The sequence below is a fragment of the Platalea leucorodia genome (assembly GCF_965183815.1).
Source record: "Platalea leucorodia genome assembly, chromosome: 6".
Classification (NCBI taxonomy): Eukaryota; Metazoa; Chordata; class Aves; order Pelecaniformes; family Threskiornithidae; genus Platalea; species Platalea leucorodia.
In genome coordinates, this window is record NC_138828.1 from 26,251,445 (window position 1) to 26,269,105 (window position 17,661).

At 39.8% G+C, this 17,661-nt stretch overlaps 1 protein-coding gene across 1 annotated transcript in view; it reads right to left on the minus strand.

Annotated features, from left to right (window-relative positions):
• Positions 1-11,424, minus strand: part of TECRL (trans-2,3-enoyl-CoA reductase like) — a gene marked incomplete at both ends in the record, with an annotated part of 67,285 nt that extends 55,861 nt beyond the window's left edge. The window contains one exon of the mRNA XM_082315469.1: positions 11,191-11,424. Coding sequence (XP_082171595.1) covers positions 11,191-11,424 — 234 coding nt within the window. The remainder of the gene's footprint in view (positions 1-11,190) is intronic.
• Between the last annotated feature and the right edge of the window lie 6,237 nt (positions 11,425-17,661).

Below are 17,661 nucleotides of genomic sequence, written 5' to 3' on the forward strand. Positions count from 1 at the left end.
ACACCACCTCCCCTACATCCAAAGCTGGTGCTTGAACCGCGTAGCTGCAGCTGGGGGGGGCCGTGCTCTGTACGACACCTATGAGAGAGGCAGAGCTCATTAGCAAGAGCACTGCTGTGCCTGAGTACATCCAAGCTGCTTTAGGCTGGTTTAAATCCTGCCAGCTCAGGCCCAGGCAGAGCGTGCACTTGGTTGGTTAGTCGCAGCCTGGCAGCTCTGCGTGGCACCACGCTGTACGGGCTGCCTGTGCCCAGGGAAGGCCGGGAGCACGCGCCCAGCCAGGCGGGCAGGAAGACGTGTTTTATGGGCCAGCTGGCTTAGAGAAGGACCCTTCCACTTGAGACAAACTACCCAGATCACAAGTTGAAAAATAACACAAATACTTTCCTCTTCAGAATGGGCTATGACATAGAGGAATCGCAGTGTCCTTTCCCAGGCAGAATAATGAGGCTATAGCCACAAAAGAATGAAATACATTTTTTTATGATCTTGATAATTCTGTGTCCTTTTTTTTAAAGACCTCATAAAACAACCAGTGAAGTTATAGATTCTAATATTGATCAATGTGAAGATGGATGCTGAGACATCAGCTTACTACTAAGAGTGTCCTCTTCGTAGACCATTAATTATCTTTTGTTCTTTTCATTGTACATCAATACGAGCTAAAGAATTGTAGGGACTGGAACAGCATCTGCTCTTATTACCCTTTGTGCTAAGTGAATAAAACACCCTGGAACATTTCACTGTAATTGTTAGTCTTACTCTCCTTTTATTCTTTTAAATTATTTCTGAAAGTGTTATAACCTTCCTTTTCCTCTTTTTCAGCACTTTTCAAATATGCAAAGGGAAAACAGAGTGAAAGACCACCCTTGGTTTATTTAAAACAAGATGGATTTCATTGTAAAACCGCCTCTTACTTGGCATACATCTTCTATGTCTGATGGTCAAGCCAGTTTTCCCTCCAACTTCTTAACTTGTAGTCTAACACCAGATTTTAAATATACTTAACTTTCTAGTAAGTTGCTATCATGAATAACGTTCAAGACTACTTTTCCTTCACAAAAAAATGTTATGAAGAAATGCAGATTTTACAGGTGTGGGTTGCATTCATTACACTTTTCATTCAGAAAAGGATGATTTAAAAACCTCAAATTCTGTTTTTCGTGTACGTTCATAGCAAAAATACTTTTACTTTTCCATTCAAGGCAACTTTTCATTTTTTAGGAATTCAAGAATGAAAGGACCTTCTGGGTCATCCATTCCAGTTCAATCCCTCCTTTATGCAGCAATGCACAAAGCATCACTTTTCTTTTTAAGATTTAAAATACCGTATTAGTAACTTCGGCTGTGACTCAAGGAAGAGCACTAAGTGGAAGATATTATGGGAACTTAATACTGCCTTTTGTGAGTGCAAACTAATCAGATAGTTATCCACTTTCATACCTCTTTCACTTTTATAAGTCAAGGAATTATAACAAATCTGGTGATCTGTATGTAATTGCATCACACAGTTCTTGCACTAAAGAATTATTTTAGGGGTTAGAGGTTAGCAGAATATCAATAAGAATTTGAATAATAGAATTTTAGCAAATAAGTGATCTTTCGTTGAGCATTTTCCTTTGAATGTTTTTTTCTCTTTGTGACACGTGAGTACCACTGCACTGCTGAGTCACCCACTTTCCAATGGGCAGTCATTTTCCATAATTGCAGAAATTCAGAAATTCTGCCACTCCAGCTGCTCATTAACCACACGTGACCCCATCTTCAGACAGGGTACATTTGTTCAAAAGGGTGACATCAGTTTATTGCAGCTGAGGATCTGACCCCAAAACAGATAACCAGCTAATAGGAAAGCCAGGTAATTTCCAAATTCAGCACTCAACAAATACTCCATCATTACTGCTTTTGCACCCTGTCCTTGCTTTGGGACCATGCTGTATTATTAGAAATCAGCAGCATTTCGCAGAAAGTTAATCAGGAAAACACCTGTTCTAATTGATCTCCGCATTTTGTGAATTTGGCTTCTAGATCAGATTGCTTTTTCTGATTGTTACAAAGACGGTATTAAAAATTGGGTAATGTTTTACTGTAACCTCCCTCAGTGTGTCCCACACTGCTCTCTGGTTCGCCTGGTGAACCAGTGTGCTGGTCGTGTCCGAAGAGATATAAATAGATGAGCTCACCGTGGAAATGACATAGAAGTAACTACATATAGACAAGTGTTGTCAGCAACTACACAAAGGCTTTATATGGAATTTAGTATTTCACTCGGTAGACTGCAGTGAATTGCCTACTAAAGAGCGAGCTCTGATCTCAAGCCAGTCTTTCCAGAAACTGGAGATATTCAGAACTATGGTTTTAGCTGAAGTTGGTTCCAGTATACATGAGTAGGCGGCTGTATCGCTTAGTAATCTCCCAGATTATTATGTGGTCACATGAACTTTGGCATATGAGATAATCCAACTAATATTCCCAGTGACTATGGGTCAAATTATCTAAGAATACACATAACCACATGCTTACCCGGTGCAGTCATGCCAATTTACACTAGCCAAGTTTGCCTCTAAAGATGTTATATTGGTTTTGTACTGCTAGCTGGGTACTTATACAAAAAAAAATCCTCTCCATTTGCAAGAAATTTTCTGAAAAAGCGTCGGATATCAGAAAGAGCTTTTTCTCCCTGTTAAAGATGAGAGTGGAAGTAAAGAGAATGCAACCCATTAGCAGATGACAGGCGTGCAGGCCATCCCTCAATTTACAGAATTCACCATGTTCACCTATTTCTGAACAAATCTGACTAGAATTGGCATGCCTCTGTGCCTTCTGACCTTTTGGTAAAGGGAACTGAGTAAGGTTGCTGTATTCCCCATGAGAGCTTAACAGAGGAACCAGGCAGGAAGCCTCCATCACAACACTTTTCTACCAGGAAAATGGAATTGTCCTGGCAAAACTCTGGATGTGTAAGTTTGTATTGACTTCAAATTTTAAAAATTAAATAGAAAATGTTGTGGTTTTTTTTTTTTTTTAAGATCCTGCTTCAGGAACATGCTGAAAATTCATTTCGTTGTGCCATTTTCATTTCTTTTATTTCTCATCAGTATGGAACTTTCATTACTTTTGCATTATTTTATGACACATCAATCATGATAGTGTAAAATAATGTAACACGTGGCTCTCATGCCATGGAAAGTAACCCAATAGGAAATAATATTCAAATAAATGCACTATTAAATTGTAAAATAAATTGCACTCAAAATGAAATATTTATTGTGTCAAAACAGATTGAAATATTCCAAAATTAATTTGTAATACAATCTTTCCCAAATTCTGCCTCATCAAAAATTCAAGACTCATTTGTTTTCACTGTGATTTGCAAAGAAAACAACATTTGGGATATGCACTTTAAAAAAAAAAAAAAAAAACAAAACCAAAACAAACCACAAACTAATTTTGACCAGTTCTTCTCAAGAAGAAGGGAAGAAGGTGGGGTTTAGAGTTTTGTTTGGATTTTGATTGCCAGTCCTATCACAGATTAAGCATATATATATAGCTTAGCTGTGAAATATCTCTGAATTTGTCTTCCCTTTTCTGTCAAATGGCTGTAGAGATTTATGCTTGCTTTTTTATACCTATGCAAACTGCTAACACTTAAAATCAAGCAATGCACCCAAGAAACTCAAACAATACTTAGCATAGGATGGTCACAAACTATTTGGGGGACTGTATGAAGACAAAAAGCAAGACTGAGATCAACCAACTCAAAAGAAAATTCACAGGAGAACATGTATTGGCAAAACAAGTGGTTCTATGAGTAGCAGGGCTAACAAAGCCATACTTTCTACTAATAAAGGACCCCAAAGCCTTTTCCAGATGCCCCATATCGCTTCCCTGTTTCCTATGACATTTCCACTGGGGAAGAGACCGGGGCTGTTTTGCTGCCATGCACTTGCTGTCAGAATGTGCATGTTGAGCTGACCGCTGGCTACTGGTGTACAGCAGGGGTGAAGGCTGCACTCCGCCTGTGCTCCCTGCTCTGAAACACTGCTACCCAGCCACCAGCTTCCATTAGACAAGCAGGAACTAAGTAATCCTTTGAGCCTTTTTTTTTTTTCCTCTGTCAGAGGTATTTAAATTTGGCCAGTAGGTCCCAAGTTATGCTGGGGAGAGCAGGCAAGGAAAGATGGAGAGACAGCAAGCCTCCTGTGGTCCATGAGGGGCAGTATGAAGCTGAGAAGCAGAAAGGAATGGGAAACAAGAGTGATACACGAGTACAATTAGACATCATCAGGTCAGTTAGAAAGCTCAGGACTTTTCACCATACCAAGTGCAATGAAGAGTTGCTTGCTGTACTTCTGGTACCGATTCTCTGACTGCCACAATTTGTTCTCTTGTAGTACAAGAGTTGTCTATATTAAAAAAGAAAAGCTTGCATTTTAAAGACTTTTTAAAATCCAAAATTGTTTAAACATAGGCAGATATGTTATAATGATAGCATTAATATATACTGTTAGGTATTTATAGTTCCATCACTACAGGGCTCAGGCATTTTGTGAAGAATCACAAAATTCATAGGTCTGATTTCAGAAAGAACCTGACGCACGTTCTGATGGACCAGTAAATCACGGGCAGGAGTATTTTAATGCTACAATAATGCCTATGTGAGATGCCATTATACACCTAAATTTCCATCATGGGTTGTGCTGATTAACTATTAGACTAATAAAACACCTACAGCTCCCTATGGTCTTATATTGCTCCAGTACATTCATAATTTGCAATAATCTGTGAATTATCTTTGATGCAATAAGGCAAATGTGCAGCTGGGGTAAAATGTCATAACTTTGTTGGGAAAGAGGGCATTTTCACACTGGCTAGGAATCTGTCTCTACAGATACACTTTTGGCGATATTCACTGCTCTGGTAGCATAGCTGGCTTTTACTGTTGGCCAGAATGGCTTACGCTCACAAAAAGCTGGAGCACCACTGGTGTATCAAGAATTCATTCTCTCGTTTTTGCTGAACTTCGAATCAAGCTTAAATTCTTTGGATCATTTATTACATTTCACTCTTTCTTTCTTTCTTCCCCCCAGGCTTAGACTTTTCTATCTAAAATAAGAGAGGTATAAAATCTGTCATTTGAAGGCACTTCTAAACTTTGAAAATTAGTATCAGCTGAAGCATTAGTCTGCTGTAGTGGCTTCTGTAATTCTTTAAATTATACCTTTACAAAATGCTAAATGCCCTAAAGTTACCAGCTTCTTCCCTCCACAGTCTCTCTCTTCTAGATAAATCAAAGGCCATTTCTCCAGGTATTCCATTTAAAAAGCCATATTGAAACAAGAATGGTGACAGCAAAGAGCAAGCAGAAATTAATATGTCTAGTTGCCTCTTTTCAATTGAAACTATCTGTAGCTATATTGACATTAAAATGATGTGACTTTCTAGTACAGCAGGAAGAAATGAGTGCAATGCATTGCTTCAACAGAATTTGAATATGTTTACCTACTTTACCAAGTGTAACTAATAACTGAGGAAGAAAATACTACTGTCATCACCTCCAGCGCTGGGAAGGCAGGCATAAGATTCAATTCTTACGGGCAAGAAAATGCATAGACTTTGTAACATGTTTGTAAATGTAATGTATTTTCTTGCAGTGCCTCCCAGCAGGGACCAGATCCCCGTTGTGCTGGATGCTGTGAAAACATACAGTAAAGGACACAAGACACTACAAAATCCCCCTTCCACAAGGAAGAAAAAAAAAATTACTTCCACAGCAATGAGCCTATGTCCAGCTAGTTTTGCGTCTTTGTTCCTTCACCCATATTGCTGTGGGAATCCCTAGTTTGTGGGACTCAGAACCAACGTGCGGTCTTCCCATTTAAGCCCCCTCCTTTGACATAGCTCGTTATTCAATCTCTTTGGGCATCTTTGGCATCAGAGGCAGGACATCTCTAATGATAGATTGCTTGAATGAGAAAGATGATGATCTTAAAAATCCTATGCATGAAATGAGGCTGCTGTGGAAGTGCACGGGTTCTGCTCATTCTCCACAAGGGAGAATATAGAGTCCTGTGAAGTGAAATATTAAAATTTCAAGATTTAGGAAAAAAAAAGACTATACAAGGCAATGAAAATTTTAATCTCTTTTCTGGGAAAGGAGTTTTTTACTATGCTTGCCTAGAATGAAGCAAATGAGGAGAGTCTGATGTAAAAGGCAATGTCCTGGTACTGCAAAGAGTGCCTTTGCAGAGTTTCATTGCCTACTTTAATGATTGTATTTGCTCACCTAAAATGAATGTGGTATGTCTAACCTCCAAGTCATAATGTGAGAAGTTATTTTTATTTGCTAGTGATGACTATGCAAAAGAGAGCTGGTGACGACTGTTCTTCTTGGCTGCTCCCTTTCTGTGACAGAGCTGCAACCCACAGGCAACAGTAATAGATTTCTGATACTGGAGATACCATCTCTGCGTATATCTGATTTTGTTGTCATGTCAGTGTAAATCCATTGTATCGCTAAGCCATAGTGTGCAGATATAAGGACACAATTATTTTAGGTGTTTTACAAACAAAAATGCCTGTGAACTCCCTTAGAGGCAGACAAGCCTTTCAGAGTAATCAGAATAAGCCCTAATTCATCTTTTGCTAAAGATGTAGTAATACATATACGGTGTAATATTTAACTGCAAGAACAGTTGTGTACGTAAGTAATTGGATTGATGCATAGTTTTGTGTTATGCTGGGCATGACAAAAATGAGTAACAAAAGGACAGGCCCTACACAAGGGTCCTTTAATTTAAGAAGAATAACAATGTTCACATGACTTTCACTGTAGGCGTTGCACAGCATGTCTCACTCACAAACATGTAGTTAAATGTTCCTACAGTATATATCGTTAACCACAACCATTTACCTATCAGTAACTGGGTTTTCCTAAGAGATTTCAGCGGGAGAGGGCATTGGGTGCATGGAGGGCTGGTTTAAGGAACAGTAGGAAAGCGGCTTCCATCATTTTTGCAGCACACCAGGAAAAGAGGCTTGCACACCTTGGGAAGCCAGCTCTCTTCTGTAGGCTTTAAGAAGATTTCTGGAAAGGAGGGCCACTGTGTAGCAGCCAAAACCTCAGTTTGCACCTCTGCTTATAGCTTAACTTGCAAAATCGTATAGCATGAAACTACTGAGCTCTGAGGCTTTTTATGGGAAAAAGCTTTCTTTGCTGGTTTCCCCAAAGGTGGTTTATTCTGTAAAAACTATATTGTGTAACACTTTCTGCCTTAAAAGCAAGTCATGCAAAATTAATTACATTGCACTATGTTTGTGAGAAAATGCATTTTACTACAAGTTAATTTGAAGAAAAAATATTATACAATGAATGCTGTAACAGAAACAGTTATGAGTTGCCTTAACAGCATTTATAAATCAAATCACTGCACATCCATAACTTTAAAACTAACCTACGTCAGGCTTTTGGAATAATGTACCAGTAAAACAGTTTTTGAGTAGCTATGTATTTTTCATAAGTTGTGGCTGACGATGAAAAATGTGGATTATTTGTTAAAAAATACAAAAAGGAATTATTTTCTTTCATTTTTAAGACTTGATGAATTTTGCATGTTCCGTTGTTTTCTGTAGCTTTTTGGAAGTAATATGGGAGCCAAAATCCTTAGACATTTTAGGATTATTCTTCATCAAAAATATTTCTAACAAGAAATCACTAATTACATGCCCTCTCCTCCTTACAGACAGACAGGAATGTCTTCCATAGAAATCAAGAAATTGTGAGGAAAACAGGGATTTGTGATCATCTAGGCTCACCTGCTGTCTTACACGGGCCAAAGAAGAGATTTATTCCTTGCTGAATACTTCTTTCACTCTTGAGCAAGAAACCTGTACGACTCATGCTTCCACTACCCACCAGCTTAAAAAAATGCAGTATCGATTTGCATGTTGAAGTGACTGACGATTCACCCACAATATGCCCAACTGTTACTTATCACCCCTGACTGACGGTCAAAATATGGGCCAAATTTCTTGGCTAAATTTGCCTAATTGTGGCCTTCAGCTCTTGTAGGTTCTTGTAAGGCCTTTGCCTGCTTGGGTAAACACCTTTCCGTTCTGAGAAATCCTCTCCCGGGCCATAGAGGGATCCCAGGTCAGGCAAGATGCGTGCAGCCGAGCCACGCTGTGCCTGAGGACGCCGGCCTGCCTCCCCGGGGAGCGGGGAAGGAGGGAAGACCCAGGACTCTGTCATTCAAACTGACCCACACGCCTGGACTCTTGCCCTCTCGTGGGCAGTGCACAGAGCAGGAGGCCGCTCGTACACCTCCTCGAAACCTCAGTGCCTTTTGTTCCCCTGCTGCCATCACATCAGGGTGCGGATACCTTTGCTGACATGAGTACAGTCCCAGGGTACCTCCTCTGAGCATTTATACACTGCTTTTAAGGACAGATGGATGGGGTTGTAGCCTAGATTTAAATTAGCTTTCCCTACTAACTCCTTTTTGAAGCTTTTTTCCAACAGTCAAGGGTAGCCCCCTTTTGTATATAAATCGCCAGTGCCTGCTGCCCTGCCAGAAGTAGTTTGGGGACATTCTGTAGAATAACTGGAAAAAAATTTTGAGACGTTTGTGTGTCTCTCCTCATCCCCAAAATCTGAAGCCTCTTCTCCATGACATCTTACCCCAGAATTAATTTCTGTACCAAGAGCAAATCTGGGGAAAAAGGTCTCACAGTGTTATTATTTCTCTTTTAAATTCTTTAAGTAACTCGCCAGAAAAGCTTGTGTGCACCAAACTACTTGCATGTCATATCCACAGCATAGAAAGTCCCCAGAGCAGGTTGGCACTATTAAATAAAAGAAATGATACTCCTATAAAGAATTTTGTGTTCAAAGTACACGTGCAAAATGAACTGCTAGTGTTGCAGACTCTTGTGAATTTACTTCAAGTTTTGCAAGATTAGGTATTTTTCTTCAAGACCAAGCTTCTGGAGGGGATGACTATGGGACAAAATGTCTGGGGTTTTCCTCTTCTACTACTTTCTTTCAATATTTTTTTCTGCCTTTCCTCACTGTGGAAAAGCCTGCAGTACGATGGGAATGTATCTTACAGGCTTAAAAAACAGGTAAATATGTATTTATTCTGTTCCTTTAAGCCAGTCTTAAAGACAATCAGGACCTTGTAGTAACCACTCAGCTCACTTAATATAAGTGACTGATCCTTCCCCAAAGTGTAAGATGGGTAAGAAAGCCGAAGTAGATAATGTTATTTTCATTGCACAGATGATGGAGAATTAATTCACAGTTACTTATGCTGGATCCAAAGCCTACTGATGTCAATCGATTGCTCAAGATCACACAGCTGAACACACCTCTTCTAAATCCCTGACACTGCATTGAGCACAAGACATCTTTTCTAAATACCAAAACTAGTTAGATGTATCATCATTTTGCAGACTTTACAGAGCTCCCACTGATCTGAATAGGATTCATATGCATATGCAGGAGTCTCATAGAAACTAATGCTCTGGAAGCAGTGACTGGTATTTAACCACATAGCATTAATCATCTAATCACTCTGCCTGAGTTTCCATTAGGTGGAGAAAGAAAGAGGTCTTCTCTGTGCCATTATAATATAGTTTGTCCCTTTAGATTTATTAATCTGAGAATATTACAAATGTGTAAATTGAACACAGATTCCTGAGCAGGTGCTTTCAGTTTGCAGTTGCTATTGCTCCTCTGTGTGTATTTTACCTCTATATAGAGAGTTCTTTGCGATCACCACTCGTTTTCCACTGCCACAGGGGCAGAGTCCGTGGTTTGGAGAAGGTGTAGAAAATGTTCAGGCTCATCAAAATTCAGAATAAAGATTAAAACACAGGTCTGCTGTTGTCCCAGCAGACTATCATTCTTCCGTGCATCATGGAAGGATTCCTGAAATGTGGCTCTTGGCCTAATTCTGTTTCTGTTAATATATTTCTTTTAATGACACTATAGGAAAGCTTAAGATAAGAAACAGATTCAGTCTTTTTTTGGATCGAAACCTTATTCAGTATAGTATTTAGATAACCTTTTTTAATAACTGCGTAAATATCACTCAGTAAATTAAATAATGCAAACACTATCATTAGAACTGGTATTAATAGTCATCATATTTGTTTGACCATTTTGTACATGTTTCCCCTTTGGCTAGATTAAAAAAATCTCAAAAAATATTTTGCCCCATTAAGAATGAACAAATGAGACATTTACCTTTAACTGGGCATACAAATTGCAAAAAAAAAACCTTAAACAATCAAGAACACTAGAAATCCGGTAGTATTCCACCCTGCATATTTAAAAGGCATTAAATTAAACACTTGAAGCAAACTTATCCACTGGTTCCAGCTGTTGCCAGTGAGGATAGGGAATTTTTTATTTTTATTTTTTTCTTCTAGCAAAACAGTAAAGTCTCAAAACTCTACTATGTTACTGAAAAATCCTATAGTCTAAATAGATTAGGATTCCCATTTTCATGGCAGGCAAGAGACCAGCTCTTCTGCTGAGGGACTATGAATCACAAAAACTGTGATGAAGATATTTATGAAGGATTTTTTCAGCTGTTGTTTACTGTGTTGTAGTTCTTTCCTACCCAGTCCTCTCACCCTACTTATACAATTTAACTGTAGTTTATATTTTTTTATTCACTACATTAAAAAAAAAAAAAAACAAACACAACTCTCTTAGCTAAGACCCTTCATTTAAAAATAAAAATTTTTAAAAATTGCTAGGTTCCTGCCCAATCTGATAAATAGGGCGCAGCTGAGTACGTTTCGATACCAACAAGAACCCACAGCATTGCAGAGCTGCTAAGCTTTACAAATGTATTAAAACTGAATATCTGTTCTGAAGTAGGTGCTTATCATGCTCTGAAATAAACACTGTAATCTAAGTGTCAAGAGACAGTCTAAGGACATATCTTCAGTCCACAGAGCAGCCAGGAGGTCTAAAAGAAACCAGTGTTGGATTATTTGTAAAAATCCTGGAGAACAACAGCCAAGGCTTGTGACTAACGAGAAGTTCTGAATATCTCCCAGAGAAAAGAATGAAAGTATTTCTATTACAGAATAAGTCCACAACAGAGTGAAAACAGCCCCTGCAGTGGCACCGTGTGAACCAGGCACATCACCAGCATGCTGGAATAATACACTCACCTTGTCCACAATGCAGATCTGCTTCTTGCTTTGCACATCAAGAATTTCCACTTCAAAGTAAGTGATTTTTGAATGTTTGAGCACTGGTGGTGATTTGAAATGGCCAGCAGAGAGCACAAGCTGAGAGAGGTTGAAAAAAGAGCGTGTGTCATTGTGGGACATGGACAGAGCTCCTCCATGAGCTGCAAGATCCCTCTTGTGTTCTGGAGCGCTGGGTTTCTGCCTCCGGTGCATGGTGTGACCCAGCAGTAGTGATCGTCATACCAACAGGGGACAGTTCCAGGGGGAAAATGTTTCCTCCCTGCATCAGTTAAATACAATCACAGACTGATGAGACACGAAAGGTCAAGTGGCATTCCATTTTAAGAGTACTGTCTTATTTAGCAGGAGTGAAAACAATGGCTCTGTAATCCATGTCTATATTTAACCTGCTATTGTGATGTGCTGGATTGCTGCTGCTTTATTTTTTCTTTTTATTTAAACCAGCATTTGAAACAACACATCTAGAGATTTCCTATCAGAAGTCAGATCCTGAAATTCCAGAACCCCAAAAGAATGAATGAATGCAGCAAATTCCACTGTTATCTACTGAGACAGATGTTTAAAAATGCCCACATATGCGCATATGTATAGGCGTGTGTGTGTATATATATATGTTATATATGTGTGTGTATGTATGCACCCTTAGTGTGTATCTCCAATATTATGTCAGATGTCATCTACTCTAGAAATATTTACTAACAAAATGCCAGGAGTTCATCAGCAAAATTTAGGGGTTGCTTGCAAATATAGAGAGGATCTCGTACCTGCTTGTATTCAGTACTATGGACTCTCTGTTATTTAATGGGGTAGAGATTTCCTTGCAGGTCTGCCAGGGAAACTCAACTGAAGTAAAGGAAATTATAACCATAAAGGCACTAATTCAGGGCTTGGATCATTTTACTATTTTCTTATTCTTTCCTGACAAGTAATTTTCACAATACAAGTCTGCAGCAGAACAAAAGTAGCCTTAATGGTAAAAAATAAGGATTACTTAAAACAACAGGTTTTTTTCTCTAAAAGGGCTTCCCCAAACCTTGTTTAAACTTCATTTTTCCTTGTATGACTTTTTTATAGGATTTAATAGAACTAGCAGCACTTTTCCATCCTGAGATTCTCCCCAAATTTCCCTGGGCTACCTATGATTTGTGTTAGAAAAGCACCACGGATTTCTGCAGACAGCTCTTTCCAGCGGAGACACAGAGTAAGTTCTGAATACATTTCTATATGGTAAAACCTCAGGGAAACTAGTATCACTATTACAAAAATCATATAGGTTTGTGACACTACAGAAATTTAATTAAGTGAAAAAAACCTTCCACACGATACAAGTGACCACACAACTAATAGTCCCTCTGGGAGGGAGGCAGGGTGGGAAGACAACAGGTCTCTTTTCTTTGATTCTGCTACAACTTATAGAAAATTTAATGGTTACCACATCTTGTCTAGTGACACATGACAAGAAGCTCTATGAAATAACGGCAAAACTAATTAATGAGTTGTTGCAAGAATTAAAAATGGGAGTGAGGGGGACCCCCAAACGAAGGCAGTTTCCAGACTAAGTCTCCTCTCCTGACAGTATTCACAGATATGCTCATCTTCACGTGCATGAGTTATCTAGTTGCTGTTGATGGAATAATTCATGCTACATCAAGCTGCATATGTGCTTAAGTTCTGGAGAATCAAGGCTGCATACATGAAATGTGTCCTGCTTATAGACATATGGAAAAGACACAGGAGAACGAAACAGTGAATTAGTAGGGGCTGAACTCATGAACTGGTCTGAGCTCAGTGGTAACAGGACTGGGCATTTACAATGACAAAATTTTTGCGCTACCAAGAGCTAGTCTAATTTATTTATGATTCTTTAGCCAGTTGTTCTGACTAGAGAGGCTAACCCCAACTCATAACTAAGATGCTTTATGTCCACATGACATGACAAACTTCTGTGTAGCTAAGGTCTGAGAGAAAAGTCCCTGTTACTTGTTGATGCAGCCATGCAGCCTTTGAATGCCTTCACTGTCATTGTTAGTGCAAAGCCCTGACTGTGGAAATGCAGAGGTATAACAATATTGGTCACTAATACAAATAAGGATTAAATTTTGGCTCTACTCAAATCAGGTAGTGTCTTACCATTGATGCAAAACAAGTCAGCATCTAAAGAAAAAAATCATTGTTAGACTTGAACAACATTATATTGTGGTCAAAGAAGTACACCTGCCTTCGAGTTCAGATGAGAGGTGTGCAAGGAACCACATATTTTGGTATAAACTAGTCAGAATGTGGAGAGTGACAAATTATTGGCTGACTGTAAGGGGCTTACTAAAAACAGCCAGGTAAAGACCACGGAACACAAAAGTCCTGAATTCCAAGTGTAAGATACACTTATTTGAACAGGCTGCTGTAAGGAAACTGTATAAACTGATGTACAAGAGATGAGACAAACTGATATAATATGCCCTTTTAGCTGTAAAATCCATGAATCAGTGAGCTGTAATAGCATATATTAATAAACTTCTAAATTTATTTCAATTCAAAAGCAATAAAGAATAATATTGATAATCATGGCTAATTTCTGTGTATATAAGGAACTCGTGCTGCAGTCATTACTGTGGGTATATTTATAACATTATTTAAAATTATAACATTTGAGCTGCTCCTTCTGAAAAAAAAAGCTTTTGATTTACTGCAGACATTTAAATGATCTGAATTTTATTACTGACCAATGAACACTTGAATATCTGAACCAATTCCAGGAAAATGCTTACAAAAATATATTGTTATTTTTTTCAATCTAAGCTGATCATATGCAATTTCAATATCTTGATAAACAACAATATTTACAGAGCCAAATACTTTGCTGACATAAACTAGTAGGGCTTCCCTGAAGGTGACTGGCCCTTTCCTCAGTGTATTAAATTATGGGTCTAGGATTAGACTGCAGCACCATGTCTACAACAAACATATTACTTGCATATAAGGTGGGTGAGAGCTACTCTACCAAAAATAATCAAGGATAGAGTTACCACTGATAACCTAAGCTCTAAAAGGGAGATGCATAAAAGCAGTGGAGATTTTGCCATTAATGTGACAAGTGCTGCACTTGCTTGAAATGTCGTCGATGGGTTTGGACGTTCTGGCTCAATGCGAAGTAATTCAGCCCATTCTATGTAGAAGTGCGCATAGAAGGGAAACATTAATTACTGGACAAAAGGCACATCTTCCCTTTCAATGCAGTTATATGTACCTCATCTCAGTCCCCAGCACTGGAGGTGGGGAGTCCCAGCACATATCAGTCCTATGGTGAGATTTATTGATCCAAATTAAATGGGTACAAGCTGCTGCCACAGCAGCTTCCCAGAGCTGTGGCAGGGCTAGTAGCCAGCAGCCACTGAGTCCCTGACCTCAGCTTCTTTCTGGGACTCTGAGAGGAGTCAAAGAGCACTCAGCAAGAATTAAATCATCTCTGACAGCTTCAACTCGCACTGAATTTCCTGCCATATAAGGGGCCGATATTTTCGAGGGGCCACGAGGATGGGCATAACTCTTCTCAAACTGTGGCTCTACGTCCTCTTCTCACTCGGCACTGGGCTGACATGAGCCGTTTTGCAGACAAGCAGGCATTTTGTTAAACCATCCTTCTGAAAGGCACTTTTTCCAGGAGGGAGGGGATGCCGGCCCCCGAAGCATGCAGCAGGGCATCATTTCTGGTTAACTGAACTGCTGATATTTTCACAACAAAAGCGACACCTGTAGTGGACTTTTTGCACCCTTCTAATACAATATCTTGAAACTAGCATCAACCTGTGCAGGTCACGACAAAACAGGTAACAAAGCGCTGGGCAGGGACTAAGACAGCATTCAGTTTCTGCTTATGACACTGATTTCCTGTGAGGTGCTAGGGAGCTGCTGGTTTTCCTGCTTTTCCCTTCCCATTCCACATGCCTTCTCTGTGTGAGGCTCTCTTGCACTGTGCGTTTTGCAGACAGCCTGGCACAAAGGGATTTCACAAGATCTCAGCTGGGGCCTTAAGCCGCTTCTGAAGTTGCTCTTCATCTCTGGTCATGTTTTGTACTCCTCCTTCCCCAGAGAACTGGTCATCTCCTTTCAGTCTGCAGAATGTCGACTGTTAAGTCAGCAGCAGAGGCTCATCTCTGTCAGTCCAGATGCTTGTCAGCAGCCCCTCACACATCGCTTTTTTATCACACACATTTTGAGTGCTGGGTGGAAGCAGGGTTATTCCTTTCCCGCTGGCTTTGTGATGCCAAAGAACTGAACAACGCCCCCAAGACACGACTTCAGAGCCCGAAGTATGTGGGGTTTGGTACTGCAGGTCATGCAGCCTACAGCAAAGTGGATTCCCAAGGTCAGACATACTCACTTCAGTGTCCCATTTTTTGAGATTCTGCCATGCATTTCTCTGAGGAAGGAGACGCTAGCAACAAGCGCTCAACTATGTTGCGAACAAGCAGCGAGATCCCCTTGCTAAAGGAGGCCTGAGCCAACGCGTCCACGTGCTCCGTACCGTGGCCATGGCCGCACCACCCTCGTTTCGTAGCTCCGCAGCCCAGACGCCGCGTACTGCGCTTGATCTCATCAGCGCAGCTCCACATCTCCCCATTTCAGTCTTGGATTGAATGTTTTCAGAGGCAAGCAGGAGTGTAGCTATGCTTTCAGTCTCTTTTTACTGAGGTGTCCAAGGAAGGATTTAAGAACCCGATACAATGTCCTCATTTGGAAAAACACTAACAATAATTTGTTTGTCTGGCTCCTGGCTTCATCTGGCTGAGAGTTTAGGAATAGGTTTACCAGACTATTTTCGATGCTAATGCTTTTAAATATTTGGTTTGATTCTGTTATCCATATCATATCAGTAACTACCAGAATGCATTTCTGAAGCAGAGTAGAAATTTAATCATGTGACCCCAGCTGTCAGAATTGAAGAACATAGATCTAAGATTGCAGTGTATATTATGAGAAACTTGATATCGTTATTCCCAAATACTGTTTATAAAGGCTGCATGGTAAAAACAAAACAAAACAGAACAAAAAAAACCCAAAACCCTGCATGAACCTCTGGGATTTCTTTGCCTGCACATGCCTACCTTAGCAGCCTCAAAATCAATTTAGAGCATTCTATCTACATGTGCATACACACAAAAAAGCCACTTACAAGAAGCTCCGCAGTGTTACTACTAAAACTACTTGGTATTTTAATTTTCTCTCTTGAAGATAAATCTCTTAACAAGTAAGTAATGGACAGGATAGAAAGGCACAGAAGGAGAGTGCACTGACTCTGTAACACAAAACAATCCTAAAGCTATTTTAAATAACGCTGAAGTCAGAACTAGACCTCATCGCTGCTAAGGGACAGGGCAAAAGTGATACACACCCATGTTCCTCCCCTTCAGCTATACTGGCAGGGCTCCTCAGCAAAGGATGACAACCTTTCTGACCCTATGAGCTGTGCAATGAAAATATTAAGATGGCCAAAAGCCACAAGCCTCAGGCCACATCCTTCAGAGGCTGTGAGAAGGGACAGCCCAGGGAACAGCTTGCAAGCAGGGCCCAGAGATCTCCAGTTCCCACCTTGTCCCTGCAGGAGAAGTTTGTACCACTGACTATCACAGCAATGGAGTTTTGCCAGCTGTTTAAAATCTCACTCTAGTAGCTTGGCTTTATCCTTCTGGCTTTGAAAACTGAAAATGTTGACTTTAAACTTTGGTGTGGGTGGTGCCAATTAGAAGCAAGTTCACAGTGCAAATCAAATCCAAAGCCAGCGCTTATTTTATCCCCCACAGATATCCACAAGAGATGTAAGAGAAATAAGCAAAGACAACAGACAGGCACAGTAATTCTATCTGCAAGAAGTACAAAATGAAACCTCCGCCCCCATCTCCTGTCGCACACAAACACACCACCTACTTCTCTCCCAAAATAAGTGCAGCGTGACACAGAGCTCAAATCTGATGACAGTCAGGATATATTGTAAAAGACAGCTGTTGGACTGCAGCATAGAAGAAGCCTGAGGAGATACTCCTGGTGATGAAGAGGTCCAGAGGAATCTTTGTAGGTGACCTGCTAGATCAACCTTTTAATGTTATTCACAATAAATAGTATACTTAGAGATGTGCAGCCGAGAATTTTCAGTTCTTGTTTAAATCAGTGCAAATTGTGCTATTCCTGGTGTTATTAACTCTCATTATTTGAGGCATGTGATGGTCTTTTCCCCTAAATACATGCCATTTGCAAGTACGTGGCTATGTGAAATGCTATGTGAAATGTCTTTTTTTTTTCTTATATATTTTGTTATTCTTTTTCACTTAGGTAAGTGTGTAGCCCTTAGAAACATATAGGAATGTCTGAAAACTTGACCTCAAAACGTCTAGAAACAAAGATACTACTTTTTTCAAAACAAAGTCTACAATTTTT